Below are 16,884 nucleotides of genomic sequence, written 5' to 3'. Positions count from 1 at the left end.
AGGTACGGTGCGAAAGAAGTTCAACGTACACGCAGTATGTCCTTGCTTTGTCTCCGACAATCTGTGAGGCTACACCGCCGTGGGCCCTTGTCTTTGTGTGTGGGGCCTCAAAGGGCACCTAGCCTGGCATAATCGCCGTGGTGATGTCACCGCCACTTAGCCGCGAACGGCGGCTGTTTGTGTGTGGGTGTTGCGTACGTGGGGAGCGGTGGCACAGTGGTTAGCGCACTGCACTCAGCTTGAAATAAGTACCTGGTTGGGTGCGTGAACGTCAGCGTTAGGGAGAACAAGGCGGCCGGGGCGTGGCGCTGGCCACCCACCCCCACGCCCTCGTGCACCGTTGCGACCTTCACGGGTGCTGCTCGCTAACAGCGCACTTGCCCTGACAGTCTGTTGAAGGCTACACCGGGGGTCTCTGTCTTTGTGTCTTTGTGTGCGTGCGTGGCCCCTTAGCTCGAGCGGCCGAGCCAGGAGGCGCGTGAGGCCGAGGAGAGGCTCAAGGTCATCCCCCACTTCTGCTTCCCCGACGTGCGCGAGCTGGGCCCCGTGGTGGGACCCGGAGCCCCGGAGGGACCCAGAGGGCCGTGTCCCAGGCAAGCAGGGGAAGCGGCGTGTTGCGCTCGCTCCGCGCGTGCGTGACACGCGCGGAGCGAGCGTGCGTGCGTGCGTGCGTGTCACGCGAGCGTGTGTGCGTGTGGGGAGCGGCGGCGTAGCGTTACAAACCCGGCCACCCGAGTTCGATTATCTGAACCGGTCCTGGGCATCCCCTAGGTCGACTCAGCCTCAAATGAGTACCTGGTGCGGTGTGTAAATATCCCCTCGTGTGCCATGTAGGCCTTCATAGGCGCTCGCTAACAGCACTTGCCCCTACAGTCTGTTACAGGCTATATGGGGGAATCTTTGTTGTGGCGTTGCTTTTTGTTTGCGAGCGTCGCTCTCCTGCCCTCCGTCGTGGCTGGAGAGCGACTGCCGGGCAGAAAGAACGCAGAGAGTTGGCACAGCTGCGTGCGTCTGCTCGCCATTTCGGTCGGTCAACCCACGGCACCCGGATCCGTTTCTTGACCTCCTGCCGGCGGGCCCCCGTCACTTCCCGTGGCCTCACAAAGTTCGCCTAGCGTGGCGCAGGCGCCGTGGCTGTTGTTGGCGAACGGCGGTTGTTGTCGTTGTTGTTGTGGCGGTAACGCCCGCGCGTGTTTCTCGTGTCGTGTCGCCGCAGTGAGACCTTCTCGTTCGTGCTCACGTACGAGGACGGCATCCGCCGCTTCGGGTACTGCCGGAGGCTGACGGTCAGCGTTCTCTCCGCACCACGGCAGCCGCGCGCATTTTCGCAACCTTCCCATACCCCCATGCCTCTTCCCACACCACGCCGCCATCTCGCCACGCCGCCTCACGCCCCGCCGCCATGCTCGCCTCGCAGCGTGGCATCGTATGGCATTTCACGATGTGTTGTACCACACCACCCGATGCCATTACACACCGTGCCACCTCATGCCTCCTTATTGCCTCTTCACATTCGACACTGCCACCTCGTGACACGCCACCCTGGGCTGTTCCTCAACGTACCACCCAGTGCTCTCTCACATGGTGGCACACCAAGCCACTTTGTGCCACCGTGTGTGACTGTGTGCCACTTTGTGCCACCATGTATGACTGTGTGCCACCGCGTGTGACCGTGTGTCATCCCGCGCCACCGGGTGCCGCCCTGTGACACCGTGACCCCTCGCGTGACACCCTGCGCCACCGTGTGCCTGCAGCCCGAGGGGAAGGGCCTGCCCGAGGTGTACTGCATCATCAGCCGTCTGGGCTGCTTCACCCTCTTCTCAAAGGTGACTCCGCGCAAAAACCCCACTCACGGCCATCGCTTCATGAAGACAGCGTGGGCAACACGCACCACAGCAAGGCATCCGCATGATGTATCACGGGGTTTCTCCATGCGATACCTATATCAGTTAACGTACTATTTAGATCTGTGAAATGTCTAAATTCCATGGCATCTAAAGACGCGGTCCGATTTGGAGGAGCCGCACATTGTAAGGGATGGAATGGGACAAGAGATTTGTTATTTCATGGGGATTTCTCGGAGCCGACCGCTCGTCGCAGGGCAGTCGGAACGACGTTCAAGTCACCGTCCCCACGCGAGCCGGCCCGGAGCCACGCGAAGCGTCACGGCCGGTCCCCGCCCCTGACGACGGCGACCCCCCCGCCCGCTGTCGCCGCACCCGCGCACAACGTCGACCCCCTCCCTCGCGCCCTAACCCCCTACCCCCCCCCCATCCCTCCGCCAGATCCTGGACGAGGTGGAGAAGCGGCGCTGCATGTCCCCAGCGCTCGTCTACCCCTTCATGCGCGTGCTCGCCGACGCGCCCTTCCCCGCGCCCGGACGCACCGTGCGCTTCAAGAATTTCCTGCCTGGCTCGGGCAACGAGGTACGATATAGTATTACGCTAATTTGTTTTTTATTTTACCAGGTTTAAGCCCCACGGAGCTATGTAGCGCTTTGTTCAGAAGCCACCTGGCCACAAATGATAGCTTGACGAAGTGGCTTATCATCACGTGGACATTTATAGCAGACAATTAATACTCTACACGCACGTTAATTCTACATGTGGAGGGGAAACACCGGAGGACCCGGAGAAAAATCTATGTGACCACGGGGAGAGCATGCAAACTCCAGATCCCGCTCCTACACTGCACCAGGCAACCTCACTGTGTGCACGAGCACCGCGGAATGTACAGTACGTATGTTGAACTTCTTTCGCACAGTACGTAGCCAACCCGTGCTAATCGAAGGTGCGGGGAAGGACAACAAACTAAACACAAAAAGCAGTTCTAAACAAATGCGGTTTCAATCTAGATAATGATTTAAGAGCGTCCCAGACGGCCGCAGAAGCGCACGTGAAAGCGCGCGATGCGGTGACCACCTTTGTTCGACGGCCATCCAAAAGCCGCTGCTGCCAGGATGACCGGAGTCCACGTGATGGTTTACGCTCCTTGACGAGATCAGCGAGGTCATCGTGGTTCATTTGTGGCAAGCACTTCGTGTGCCCACAACGTACCGTGCCCTCCCCCCACCAACCCGGCGTTACGCCTCCGCTGCCGGTGACGGACTCCCCATCACCGACCGGCGCCGGAGCCCCTCGCCGCGGCCGTGACCGTGAGCGCCACTGCCGCCCGACCGCAGGTGATCGAGCTACGGCGGCCGCTGGACTCGCGGCTCGAGCACGTCGACTTCTCGTGCCTGCTGGCGTGCCTGGGCACGCGGCACATCGTGCAGGTGTTCGCCTCGCTGCTGCTGGAGCGACGCATCATCCTGACGGCCGACCGGCTCAGGTGAGCATCACCTGTGCTCCCCAGTGGTGCACGGGCATCACCGGAGTTAAACTAAACGCGAAACTGAATTTTTATTCTTACCAGGTAAGGCCCACTGAGCTGTATGCAGCTCTTTTTAGAAGCGACCTGGCCACAAATGATCGCTCAACGAAGTGGCTTATCATCGTGTGGACATTTATAGCAGCCAAATACTTTAAATACGTATTTCTAAATGTGGAGGGAAAAACCGGAGGACCTGGAGAAAAATCCACGCGACCACAGGGCGAACATGCAAACTCCAAGTGTACAGGCTTCATGGTTGGGATCGAACCCATGGCCTCCTGTATACCAGGTGAGGTAGTTGACGTCTCGGCACCATGCGGCCATGTGAGGCCTGCGGCCATGTGAGGCCTGCCACTTCTAAACATCTCAAGAATATTTCTAGATTTGAAGCTTTCGTGACTGCAAGGATTCATACTCTTTAGTATTTATCTACCGCTACAAGCATCCTAGCCGTACTAATCGGGTGCTGGAAGGGAATATTTTCCACCTGGCAATGCCGTGTTACACTTCTGTCACTACAAGAGACCCTTGCAGCGACAGGAGTGACTTGAGGTCTGCGGGTGAATGTGTTGGGTATTTAAGAGTCGTCTGTGGGCCTCGGGAGGGAAAGGTTTTCCCAGCCTCGCCCTGCGGTCTGCTTACGCTTTGGTGCCACGTTTCTCAGCGGCGATACATTTCCCATCTTTGTGATGGGGGATTGGAGAGAGAGCGAGCGAGAGAGAGAGAGCGAGCGAGGGAGCGAGCGAGAGAGATTGTCAGGTAGCAACCGGCTGGTTTCGGCCCGAATGGAGTGCAAGATGTGAACTGGAGGCGGATTTCCCCCCGTCCACAGCTACAGTGTAATCGCAGGAAGTCGTTAGCGTTGCATTCTGCTCGTCCCTTGAGATACCGCGCGCGATGCTTGGGGCGGGGGAAGCGGTCGGACTCCCCTGCTTAGATTCCGCTCGCCCCCCCCCCCACCCCGGCCGGCTCCGCTGCCCCTGCAATCCTCCCCTGCCACCGCCGCCGTCGCCAGCACCACACGTCTGCCCAGATAGCGGGCGATCTTTGTTAACCATCGCCCATAACGGGCGCTGCCATAACGATAACAAAGCACTGTAATGCATTTAAAAAGCTGTAATAAAAATGTTCTTTTTTAAGACTCTTTCGGGAAGAGTCCTGGGAGGTTTAGCCAATTGCTTTTTCTCAGTATTTTGGGCAAGAGGAAATCTTAGCCACCAGAGGACTCCACACGTACGGAGGCGGAGGCGCCGCCCCTGCAATTGCTCGCTCACTCCACCGCTGGCGGAAGGGCCCCAAGACGGAGCTTTAGAGAGCCCATTCAGAGGGCATTTGGCCGACTCTTTCACACTCGGAAGAGTCAAGGCACGTGCATTCTAGAGCACACGTGGGCTGCAGGCTGCTGCACGAGGGGCTCGGCCCCACACGCGCGACTTAGATTTCCCAGCCGGCCCCAGTGGGGAACAAACCCGTGGATCGCGCCGCTGAGGAATGAGAGAAGACGCTTACGCGGGCATATCATCACGCCACACCAAAAAGGCGTCCGTTAAAAGCTCATCGGATTCCTGCGGTGCAAAAAAAATATTCCGATTCTGATTCTGCGAAGCAAACGGTGGACCGAGGCCGGGTTGTCATTCCCATTGAATGTTGTGGTGGCTTTTCATCTGGGAGTACTGGGGGTGGGCAAGGGGAGAGAGAGTTTGGGCTGTGTGCACATTATCTCATACTTTCCCACGCGTTGTAATATTTTAAGAAGGGGGGGGGGGCAGCAGTGGGGGGGCTGCAAGCTGTTTCCATAGCGAGTCGGCACGCGCATACCTTTTCCAGACTTGCGCGCGCGCGCACGCACGCGATCAACATCTCTTGCGCCAATGTACGTTGTGAAAATAAATGTACTGTACTCGCTTTATTCAATTAACTCGTTGTGGAGGGCGCCCAACGCGACAGGGAGCGAGGTTTGCTCCGGAGGTCGCGGACCTGCCCCCGACACCGCGTCCCACGTGCGGCAGAATCCACGAGACGCGGCCTCTGAGCCCGCTGCCGCCAACGACCGGCCGACTCTCGTCACTCAGTTGTTATTGTTGTTGTTGTTTGTTTTGTATTGCCGGCAGTGCGGGTGGCGCGACGGAAACGCGTGCTGTCTCGCGGCGAGAGCGGCCTGGGTTCAACTCCCGACTTGGGGCGTCTTTCTGTGCAGAGCTTGTATGTTGTGTGCTTGTATGTCGTGTGCTTGTATGTCGTGTGCTTGTATGTCGTGTGCTTGTATGTTGAACTTCTTTCGCACCGTACGTAGACAACCGTGCTAATCGGACGTGCGGGGGAAGGACAACAAACTGCATGGGGTTTTTTCTGGGTTTTTTCCCCGTCGCTGAAAGAACCCACAGTGCAACTGATAGCGGCCGAAACATCCCAATGCTGAAAAAAATACCTGAAAATTACTCACTTTGGATCACATACAGTGGCAACATCTTCCCTGCCCCCCCTTCCTCGCAGGACCCACCTGAAAAAGAGTCTTGAGACTCAGTGATCCCTTCGTGGATAAACAAGCACAATCATCTATAATAGTGGGGGGGGGGTTAAGACCGAAACAGGAGGATTTCTACACAACTCTGGTTGTTGCCTGCTGAGGCCGGTTGTAATTGCCGGTGAAACGTCGTAATCGAATTGTAAATGTTGTGGGTTTACTCTCCAACACACCGGTATGCTCAACTATTAATGAATTGGCATGTTTTTTTTACGTGACAAACTGTACTAATTGGCTGTGTCGGGTGCTTGCGGGTTTAACAACACACTTATATCTTACCCAATCTAACAAAACAAAAAACCCTCTATTATTGATAACATTGCTCACGAAAGCCGACTACGTGTTGAAGCACAACAATAATTACACATTACTAATGCTCCATCACAGAGTGAGTGTCCCCCCCATTGCCGGGCGAGTTTTTTTTTCAGGCCACGCCACCGTCCCCTGGTGGGCCATTGCCGACCTCCACAGGTGCTCGCTCACGGAAACGTTTGACCCCAGCGACGTGGGCCCCGTTGTCTCTGTCGTGTGCGAGCAGCACGCTGTCGCAGTGCGGCCACGCCATCGCGGCGCTGCTCTACCCGTTCGCGTGGCAGCACACCCTGGTGCCCGTGCTGCCCGCGTGCATGCTGGACATCGCGTGCGCCCCCACGCCCTTCCTCATCGGCGTGCTTAGCTCCGCCCTGCCCCGCCTCCGAGAGCTGCCCATCGAAGAGGTAAGGGGCCACGTGCAATCCTGGACGTGTCATACATTATTATTTTAAAAAATGTTTGAAATCATTTTTTTTATTTTACCAGGTAAGGCCCCACTGAGCTATGCAGCTCTTTGTTCAGAAGCGACCTGGCCACAAACGATAACTCAACCAAGTGGCTTATTTGGAAATATACAGCAGCCAAATACCCTAAACACATGTTGATTCTTAATGTGGAGGGAAAAACCGGAGGACCCAGAGAAACATCCACGCGACCACGAGGACAGAGACATGCAAACTCCAAATATACAGCAGCAGGCGTAAGGGTCGGGATTAAAACCCACGACCTCCCATATACCAGGCGAGGTAGTTAACATCTCGCCACCGTGGCGCCCCCATATGATCAAGAGTCCACTATTTTTATTGATTTAAACATCACGACAGGTCATGCGACCAGGCTGCCTCTTCCAGGTGCATCACAGCCAGCTGCTCATTACACTAATTAGCTGCGAATTATGAGTTCCTTTACCCAGCATGCACTGATGCTCCGATAAATACGGTTTGCTACGTACGTACGTAAATACATACATGCGGGGTGTTCACTTATGTAGATTGTTATTTCAAGTAAGGACATACAGTACTATATGCTCATTAAAAAAAAAAACATACCATCTGTACATACGCACTGGCGTGGCTCTGAACAAAGTGGTCCCGAGTTGAATTCCCGGCCACGGATAGCATCAGTGGCGAATTATACCTGAATCGGCACCTTGGGTCTCCCTGCTTCATCAACTCGCACCGACCAGCAGGGTTCAACGTATGATCTATGTTGAACTTCTATTGTGCCGTACGTAGCCAACCGTGCTAATTGTAGGTGTGGGGGAGGTAGGCAACAAACTAAACACAAAAATCAGTTCTAAAGAAATGAGGTAGATGGCGGGGGGGGGCTTTTTCCAGCAGTGAATTGACCAACGTCTGTTCCCTGTAATTATTGATCACGTACACCGATGTCTCCCTGCCTCCCCAGGTGCTGTTGGTGGATCTGTGCGGCGATCGCTTCCTGCGCCAGGTGGGTCACGTGCGGGTAGTGAGGCTGCGTCTGCGACGACGCTGCTGCTGCAAGAGCAGTGGCCGTGTATACACTCCGGGGCTTGTACCCAACAGAACGCGACTTAACCCTTTGAGTTGGTGATCTAAACGACAAAAATGGCCCACACGTTCAGTTGTTTTCAGCTGGTGTAGACTGCACACCCCCCCCCTCCCCGTGTGTGTGTGTGGTGTCGATAAATTAGCCATCCAACAAAGACGGCCACTGCATCGCCCGCTTTCGGATGCGCTTCGGCGGCTGTCTGGAACGTTCTTCCTTCCGATATTAGGAAGCCATTGAGAGCAATGCACGTTTAAATCATCTCGACAGACCCTTGTTGTGTGTTAGCCCGTTGTCCTTCCCCCACACCTCCGATTAGCACGGTTGGCTACGTACGGCGCGAAAGAAGTTCAACGTACACACAGCACATACGGAGCGTTCTCCCCGCAGCTGGACGACGAGGACAGCATTCTGCCGCGGAAGCTGCAGGGGGCGCTGGAGCACGCGCTGGAGCAGCGCCACGAGCTGTGCGCACGCGGCCCGGACTCGAGCGGAGAGGAGGCCGAGGGTCAGGAGGACGCGGGAGACGGGAACCAGGGTGAGCGGACACCCCCCCCCCCCACCCCTGAGAGCCCCCCTATTTCACTCAGCTTCTGTAGTGTACGTACAAATGCGCATCCGCTAAACGTGGTGTACCGGCGCGCAGACCGCGGCCCGCTGGATCGCTTCGTCTCCGAGGCGTTTGTGCGCTTCTTCGTCGAGACCGTGGGCCACTACTCGCTGCACCTGGACGCGCTGGAGGGGCGCGAGCGGCGCGCTGAGCCCGGCGGGAGGCGCGAAAGGGCGGAGCGGCGCCTGCAGCGCGAGACCTTCCGCAAGGCGGTGGCCTCCAAGAGCACGCGGCGCTTCCTCGAGCTCTTCATGGAGACGCAGATGTTCGCCGGCTTCGTGCACGAGCGCGAGGCGCGGCGTGCCTGCCCCAGAGGTGAGAGGTCGACGCACCGCACGCACGCACGGACGGACGCACCGGCAGATGGACGGGACGAGCGGTCTCATTGCGTGCGCGAGCAACGGGTCCGTCGCACCGCCGTGCTCTCCCGCATTGCTGGCTTCTCTCCCACTCACACACCCCGTAGATAGCCCCTCGTGTGCCGTGCCGGCCTTCATAGGTGCTACTCGCTAACAGCACTTGGTGATTTTCGAAAAGTTTTTTGGTTTGGCCATGTTTGTTTGTTGTAGTATGGAGTTAGACTGATGGCCTTAATTTAAGTTGTCTTGTGGTTGTTGTTGTTTGACTTGCATCCCACTGGGATTTTTGCACACAGCGTTGGTGTACGGTGCGTTTTCTGCAATATTTTGCTGTCTTTTCTTGGATTTTCTGTTTGCACTTAGTCACATATTCACTTTAAGATGTTTTCATGTTTTTGTTTTTTGTTTGTTGCGGTTGCACCCGATTCAGGAGCCGAATGGCTCACAGGGCTATACCTAATAAATGAACTTGAACTTGATTCGGGGGATCTTTACCTTTGTGTGTTTGTGTGTAGGCCTCTTTGAGGTGCGCGCAGCTCAGTACCTGGCGGAGACGCCTGAAGCGGAGCGGGGAGGGGTCAATCGCTTCCTCAAAGGGCTCGGTGAGTTTGTCGGCACAACAGCGGTCGTGACGGCACCCGCAGCCAGCCTAGGAGCACTCTTGAGGCCACGCGGCGTGGGCGGGGAGCAGTTTGTGGGCCAGACCCCGACTGCTTCTCACTGGGCCACCGCGCTTCGTTGTATCCGCCACGACTTGCCGGTGATCGCCGCGGGCGTCCGTTCGCCTCCCCCCGTTTGTGGCTGGGGTGAGGCCTTAACCGTGTCATTGCGGCTAGCAGGCAGGCTCGCTCCAAAATCGGAATCCACCAGCTGCAGACTCAAAACTTGGCACGAAGGACAATACTGCAATAAAGCGTTCAAAGCTAGCGTGTGTATTGTTGTGTAAAATGCCAATGTACGTGAGGGGGTTGGGAGGGGGGGTTCCCGGCCAAGAAGAACGAGATCCACAAAAGTTCGGCTCTGCGCCAACTTCTGCGTGCCATTGGCAATGGGTAACGCGGCTAATTCATAGCGATCAAGGCAGGTATCCAACCAACAGCCCTCCTCCCTTACCTCTGCCTGCAATTCCACCTCCCACCTCTCTCACTCACTAACAGGCAACAGAATGAAGTTCCTCTCCAAGAAGTGACGCCTCGGGTGCAGCACCGAGGTACGAACTCTGGAGGCCCAAGCCTGAAACGCCGAGGGGTGGGGTGTGGGGTGGGGGCCGACGGTCACCCGTGGCCCAGTCTCGGCCCCTAAAAGAAGTCCCGGTGGCGGGGGCCTGGTTGGGACCGGGGGCGTCCTTGAACCCGAGGTGGAGTCGGGAGGTCAAGGGTCACGGACGGGGACCCACGCAGGGATCGACAGCCTCGGCTTGAACCTGGCGGGACGGCGATGGGGGGCGGTGACCCCCCAGGTAGGGGACGGGCTCTGCGCGTCCGCGGAAATTAAAACGGGGAGGCCTGCTAACGAGCGTCGCGTCGCAACGGACTGGCTGCTCAGTGTTTGCAGTTCACACTGGCAACCGATGTTGGGGGGGGGGAGGGGGGCTAGGGGGGTTACCATGGAGTGCAATGGAATGGGGTGAAGGCAAAGGGAGGGGTCTGCAGCGTGCGGAACGCAGAGTGAGTGGGATGGGAGGGAAATGGACGAGGTCCACCTGAAGGGAGAGCTTGAGACGGAGATCGATGGTAGGGCAGCGTTCGCGGGAATGTCGGGCGTTGAGACTTGAGAGGCGACCTACTTCCCCCGATTTTGAAGGTACAACATCCATTGCGAGTTTAAAATCTCAGACGTAATGTGCGTCACGTAATACAGTATCCGCAACCCAGTTTTTATCGCGTTCCTATAAATTCATTTGTAGCCTGTTGAATCCATTCTTGTTCAGTTTATTGCTGTCCAATTCTTTTAGTTTCCATCAATATTGGACAACTGCAGTCCATTTCCTTGTATTTATGTGCGTCAGGTACTTGAGTGCATTTATCCACATTTAGCGAATTTCTGTGAAATCTAATCCGAGCGCAATTCAGTTCAAGTCTTCAAATAAACCCGCGTAGAGGAGTCCTGCTGCCGGTACTGACGTCTTCGTCCCAGTCCGTGTATTTATTTGAATTTGTGACGCGTTGTGTCCATCGCTATTCGTCCGCGGTGTCTGGCAGTCTTCTTGTTTACCAGTTATTTACGAAGCCTTACTAACGTCGTCGCGAGCGAGCGAGCGAGCGCGTCCGCGGATAACGGGGCAGAGCCGGGGGGGAGGGGGGTTTGGGGGGATTGCAGCTGTGAGCGACTGAACCCCCCAAAAAGGAGCACCGTAGCAAGCAAAGGCTCCGAGCCCACGGAGTGGCATCGTTCCCGTGAATCGGGCGGGGGACGCGCACGGGCAGCAAGCGAGCGCCGGAGCACGCACGGCGAGCCGCCAGGTGACGGAGCCTCGTCCGTAGCCGTGAGCGCAACGGGGAGGGGGGCAGCGACGGTGGCTGCACGGGGCGGGGGGGGCGGTGATGCGCACGTGGTAGGGTGAGGAGGTGAAGGGCGAGGGACGGGGCAGTGCTGAAGAGCCACGGCGGTCGGCGGACAGCGACGATGGGCTCCTGGGGAAAGAGACACGAGGGACGGTGGGGAGACGGCGAGAGGGAGGGAGGGAGCTTTTGAACGAAGAGGATCGTGGGAAGGCAGTGATGCTGTTTGGACATGGTGGGGGGGGGGGGGGGCAGTGAGAGGAGAGAGGATATGGAGCTTGGAGAGAGATAGGAGGTGAGAGGAGGGTATGATGACACAGGAGGGTACGGAGGTGAGAGGAGGCTGGCACAGGAGGGTAGGGAGGTGAGGGGAGAGAGTATGGCACTGGAGGCGAGGGAGGAGGCTGCCACAGGAGGCTGGTCGGTGCGGGGAGCGGCGCTGGTGTCTGCGTGTCGCGCTGCACGCACTCGGCAGGGGGCACTCCACGCTGCTTTGCACGCAAGCTGAAACACTGCACACCGCACGTGTCGACTGTACATATATTTTATATATAACTCTGTTTTTTGCAATTTTTAAAATAAAACATTGTCGATACGTTGCACTTGGTATCATGCGCGTGTGTCGTCATTCTGCATAATATGTCAAACAGACTGGTCTCTGTCTTTAACTTTTTAAAAGAACATTTCACACGGAGGACCCACGTGTCCTTGCGACGATGTGTGCGTAAGCCAGTGATGACAGACTCAAACAAGTCCAGCTCCAGATTCATGGAGAGACTGAGATGCTGGGTCTCTTACCTGGGCTTGCCATTAGCATTTAAAATATAAATGTTCCGTGCATAGCTCGATGAGCAATGCTCCGTCACAGACGACCGCACGGAATTAGAAACGTGCGCACGACCACGGGTGTCCAACTGTGATGTGACGAAAACTGAATCGTGCATAGACGGAGGTAAACACTCGTAAACACTGACTAATGCCAGCCCCGTGGGCTCGGAGCCCGTGTGTAACGAAACGGCAGTGGAGCGCACGCGCGCTGTGGACCGCTGGCTCATCTCTCGCGTCCGGGACGTGCGCTAAGAGCATAGCCCTTGGACAGCAAAGAGTTCAAACGGCAATTTCGCGATGCCGAAAAATAACCTCGCAAACTACTCGACGGGGATTCCTGCACACGCGGGATAATCTTCTCTCCCCCCCCGAACCCCCCTCCCTGCGAAAAGTTGACAGGGAACCTCTTGGAAAAAAAAGTGTCTTGAGACTCTGTTAGGCTCTCCTAGGTAAACAAGCACAACAACAACAACAACAGTAAGCAGCGTGGAACTGCGGGAAGAGGAGGAGGCGAACTTGCTCTCTCAAGGCAGACGAAGCTCAGCGGCGTTCGTTCAAGCGCTGCCCACAGCCCCGGCCAGAATCGCGCGCTGCTCCCGCAGCAGCAGGAGGAGGTGGCGAGGAGGCGGTGAGTCGTCCCCCACCTGCTCGCCGCGGCTACACTCAGTCCCAACACTCACCGCTTAAATATAACACTTAATTATGTAAACGGCAAAACACCGGACAAACTCCACGGCCGTGCACAGTAAAGCCACGCTTATATAAGTTATACAATTGGACAAAATTCACGCGGTTTTACACCCAGCACTTCTCGCTCGCTCGCTTTGTAAGTCTTTCTGTGGACAGTGGCGTGGCCAGCGAGTGCGCAGGCAGTGCAACTGCACCGGGGCCCCACGGCCCAGCCAGTGCCCTGACCCCCCTCCCCCAAGCTACACCTGTTCCCAACATACTTATCGGGGTTGGCGATAATACGACATCGTACAATTTAAGGTCCGTTTTGAAAAACATGAGATTTCCATCCGGTATGGATACAGTGGGAGGATGATTAATACCCAGATATGGTCTAGCAATGGCTCCCCACTGGTTAACCATGTCATGTTTACTAACTCGCTGGTAATTGCTGCTGACTCTGACAAGCAGTTGGAGCCGTGGAGGAGAGAAAATACGCAGGGGAACCCAGTTACCGCCTCGCACTGGATCCCATAATGATCAGCCACACAGGCGCCACTGTGCGGAAACGCTTCAGAGGTGTGTCCCCCGCACGTTGTGCTTGACGCGGGGGCTTGGCCCCGCGGGTGAGGATGTGGTCAGTGGAGCGGTGGGACAGCCGTTGGGGAGCTCCGCTCGGGGCCTGCGAGGGGGGGCACTCCGTGCTCCGCTCGCTCCGTGCTTCGCTCGCTCCATGCTCCGCTCGCTCCGTGCTCCGCTCGCTCCAGCTTCGCCAGGTTTTCCAGCAGCGCGAGGCTGCCGGGCTCCAACTGCCGAGCTCTCTCGTAGAGTTCGCGGGCGCCCCTGTAGTCCCCCTGGCAAACAAAGACAAAGATCCCCCATATAGCCTGCGACAGACTGTTGGGGCAAGTGCCGTTCGGGAGCACCTTTGAAGGCCAGCAAAGCGCGCGAGGGGGTGGGTGGCCAGCACCACGCCCGGCCACCTTTGTCTCCCCAGTAGCGATGTTTACCACACCGCACCAGGTACTCATTTGAGGCTGAGTCGACCTAGGGGAAGCCCACGATTGGTTCCGAACTCGGGTAATAGCCGGGAGGCACAAAGAATCACAAAACAAGTGGAGAGGCAGCCACTTGGTGAGCCGCCACCGGCAATTGCCCAAGCTCTGCAGGTTCTCTATATATGATTATTTAATGAGTGTTTACATGTGGGACAGACCCGGAGCACCCGAAGAAATCCCACACGTACGAGGGGGGGGGGTAACACTATCCCCGCACAGATGGAACAGATGAGAGTCCACATTTTCTGCGCCGTCTTCTGTAAAGTCGGGTTACGGTATTTGTGACTCCCACGGGAGTTTAAACATATTTCGCGCGATCCACCAACCCCTTGGTGCGTAGCCACCAGGATAACAGCGTCACGGATAAGAGGGGCTCCGCTGGCGATCAGAGCGAACGCTTGCCACGCGGTCTCCATGGGACGCGGCGTCGTCTCACCTGCACGTGCAGCACGGCTCCCATGTTCATCCACGCGGGCGCCAACGAGGGCTCCAGTTGCACGGCCTCGTGGTAGCTCTGCGGAAGACGGCGCCCGCGACGTTCGCGTTGGCAAAGCGTCTCGGACCGGTTGCGCGGCGTGCACGGCGAACGCGCGCGACGAGCGTTTTAGAAGACGAGGGCGGACGGGATTCAGAATTATCCGTCTCCCACGCGCGTTCACGACGACGGCTGGTTCGTTCGTTTGAAAAACTGACGTTCGCATCGAGGTTCATCTGGACAAATGAACGTGCTATTTTGAACCTTGGCAAAGTAACAAACAAACACACGCGTGGCTGGGAGTTCACCTCGGTGTAAGTTCATCGCTACGTTTCGCATAGCGCGGTTGACGTGGGCCCAGGTGCCAAGAAGGAAATTGGGGGCGGGGGGAGGTGACTGTCAAATTCCATCACCCTCCCCCCCCCCCCACTATTTCCAAAGCCCGGCACCTGGATCCCTCCGGCTAGTGGGCCCCGGTGCCACTGCACCGGCTGCTGCAGGCGCCTCCGCGGGCATCACCGGGGGCACCGGCGGCAGTGAGGTCGCACGCGACGAGTGCGCTCGCCCGGCGGCACCTTGAGGGCGTCGTGCGTGCGGCCCAGCTCCCGCAGGTGGTTTCCCTCGGCAAAGTGGAGGTCGGCGAGGAGGCGCGAGTCCGGGGGCCTCAAGCGGATGGCGGCGCGCACTGCCTCCAGCGCCTGCACCGCTCGCGCGCAAAACACAAAGATCCCCCGCGTAGCTCTTTAGCGGACCGCTCGGGGCGAGTGCCGCTTTGGCGAAAGCCACCGGGCGAGGCACCGGCGCCCGGCCGTAGCTTTTGTCTCAAATTGGAGGTGGCGGCCCCCGGAGCTGACCTGCTGCGTGCTTCCCGCCTGCGCGTGCAGCGCCGCCCGCAGGCGGTGGCACTCGATGCACGCGGGGTCCAGCGCCAGCGCGCGCGTCACGGCCCGCTCGGCATCCCGCACCTCCCCCAAACGCACCAGCACCTGTGCCTGTGCACACAAGTACAAAGATCCACCGTATAGCCTTAACAGACTATTGGGGCAAGTGCTGTTAGCGAGCACCTATGAATGACCGGCACGGCACACGTAGTGGCGATGTTTACACACCGCACCAGGTACTTATTTGAGGCTGAGTCGACCTAGGGGAAGCCCAGGACTGGTTCAGATAATCGCCATTGATGTTTGCCGTGAGCGGAAATTGAACTCGGGTCACCAGGTTTGCTAACCGCTACACTATCGCTTCCCACACAGACACACGCACAGGTGCACACTGTGCTAAACGAACGCCAACGTGAGAGGGCGTCGCTGGGGCGAGATGTTAACTACCTCGCCTGGTATACAGGAGGTCGTGGGTTACATCCCGACCCTGACGCCTAATATATATATGTAGTTTGCATGTTCTCCCTGTGGTTACGTGCAATTTTTCTCCGGGTTTTCCCTTCCATATTTAGAATCAACATCACGCATTTAGAGTATTTGGCTGCTATCAATTTCCACACGTCAAGCCGCTTCGTTGGAAGCTGGACGAGTAGCCACCAGTGAAAATTGAAGTTGTCACTTCTTGTGGAGGAGGGTGTACGACACACATCGCTACATCGTGGTGGTGAAGCCGAGCCGTGCCCGTGCGCTAGGTTCCTCCGCGCGCTCGGCTCGCGTGGCATCACCAGAGCCAGGGCGCTGCTCCTGCTCGAGGGATCCCGCTCCAGGGCCTCGCTGTAGGCGCCGAGCGCGCCGCGTGTCCGCCCCGTGTTGTAGTAGAGGGCCCCCAGCAGCGACAGCGCCTCCGCACTGCGGTCCACCTCCAGGCAGCTGCGCTCAGACGCCAGACACGGACCCACCCCGCGCGGCCGCGCCGTCAGGGCAAGCGCCGCGAGCGACGAGTCGCGTGTGTCACCTTGCCGCTGTCGAGCGGCGAGCGGGGAGACGCCGAGTTGGGGGCGGGAGGGGGGTAATGAGAGACGAGGACGGCGGCCCTACCGGAGGTACCAGTCCTCGGCCTCGCGGTTGTGGCCGCGGGCGCGCGCCAGCCGCCCCAGGTTGACGAGCGCCACGGAGTGCGAGGGGTTGAGCTGCGTGGCCCGCATGTAGTGGCCGCGGGCGCGCTCCTGGTCACCTGGGAGGGCACCGGCACACCGCGCCAGCAAAGGTTGGCACGCCGCTGGGCGCGCGGGCTCTAGTCCGTCTCTCCACGTCAAACGCGTTTCTAAGTCCGTCAGCATTTGTTTCAGCAAGCAGGCTGCACTGGTTTCTAATTTCCTGGTTGTCATCAGCAGTCAGGCCTGTTGAAGAAGTACTGCTGCTGGCTTGCTGCCTGTTTTAGCTGGAGCCGACCCAAATCCTACGAGACCCACTTCAGCACAAAGCAGCATTAGCACTCACATGGAGTATTTATTATTGTTATTGTTGTTATCCCTCTGTCATTCCACTGTTGGACGGAGGCCTTTTCTGGCCGTGTCGATCATAGGGGTTGTGTGACCATACTTCCCCATGCTGGTTAGCGGGGGTTGGTGAAAAGACTGCAAGCTGGACACTTGAGATAAAGAAGTCAACGCTAATGGCATAAGTTCACAAGAGGGCTCCATAGAAATATTTTAAGAGTTTAAAACCGTTTTTACTTTGACCTTTGAGATGAGAGAATCCGTCGACG

General features: G+C 57.6%; 2 protein-coding genes across 3 annotated transcripts in view; one reads left to right on the top strand and one right to left on the bottom strand.

Annotated features, from left to right (window-relative positions):
• The window catches only part of LOC133347492 (DENN domain-containing protein 2B-like), a 45,535-nt gene extending 35,260 nt beyond the window's left edge, over nucleotides 1-10,275 (top strand). The window contains exons 10-20 of the mRNA XM_061559787.1: nucleotides 454-593; nucleotides 1,217-1,286; nucleotides 1,755-1,826; nucleotides 2,286-2,426; nucleotides 3,182-3,330; nucleotides 6,435-6,612; nucleotides 7,616-7,657; nucleotides 8,126-8,273; nucleotides 8,382-8,660; nucleotides 9,220-9,306; nucleotides 9,862-10,275. Coding sequence (XP_061415771.1) covers nucleotides 454-593; nucleotides 1,217-1,286; nucleotides 1,755-1,826; nucleotides 2,286-2,426; nucleotides 3,182-3,330; nucleotides 6,435-6,612; nucleotides 7,616-7,657; nucleotides 8,126-8,273; nucleotides 8,382-8,660; nucleotides 9,220-9,306; nucleotides 9,862-9,893 — 1,338 coding nt within the window. The 3' untranslated portion in view covers nucleotides 9,894-10,275. The remainder of the gene's footprint in view (nucleotides 1-453; nucleotides 594-1,216; nucleotides 1,287-1,754; nucleotides 1,827-2,285; nucleotides 2,427-3,181; nucleotides 3,331-6,434; nucleotides 6,613-7,615; nucleotides 7,658-8,125; nucleotides 8,274-8,381; nucleotides 8,661-9,219; nucleotides 9,307-9,861) is intronic.
• A 1,193-nt stretch (nucleotides 10,276-11,468) lies between these two features.
• The window catches only part of TMTC1 (transmembrane O-mannosyltransferase targeting cadherins 1), a 30,196-nt gene continuing 24,780 nt past the window's right edge, over nucleotides 11,469-16,884 (bottom strand). The window contains exons 14-19 of one of the 2 annotated variants that reach the window (XM_061559789.1): nucleotides 16,215-16,350; nucleotides 15,824-16,046; nucleotides 15,090-15,227; nucleotides 14,811-14,933; nucleotides 14,197-14,274; nucleotides 11,469-13,556 (exon numbers count right to left, since the gene is read on the bottom strand). In XM_061559789.1, coding sequence (XP_061415773.1) covers nucleotides 13,341-13,556; nucleotides 14,197-14,274; nucleotides 14,811-14,933; nucleotides 15,090-15,227; nucleotides 15,824-16,046; nucleotides 16,215-16,350 — 914 coding nt within the window. In that variant the 3' untranslated portion in view covers nucleotides 11,469-13,340. The remainder of the gene's footprint in view (nucleotides 13,557-14,196; nucleotides 14,275-14,810; nucleotides 14,934-15,089; nucleotides 15,228-15,823; nucleotides 16,047-16,214; nucleotides 16,351-16,884) is intronic. The other variant, XM_061559788.1, reaches the window with a different exon arrangement.

This window comes from Lethenteron reissneri, chromosome 26, assembly GCF_015708825.2.
Source record: "Lethenteron reissneri isolate LAM-NWPU_2019-01 chromosome 26, ASM1570882v1, whole genome shotgun sequence".
Taxonomy (NCBI): domain Eukaryota; kingdom Metazoa; phylum Chordata; class Hyperoartia; order Petromyzontiformes; family Petromyzontidae; genus Lethenteron; species Lethenteron reissneri.
The sequence above is the reverse complement of the archived record's forward strand: the minus strand, read 5'-3'. Positions and strand labels throughout refer to the sequence as shown.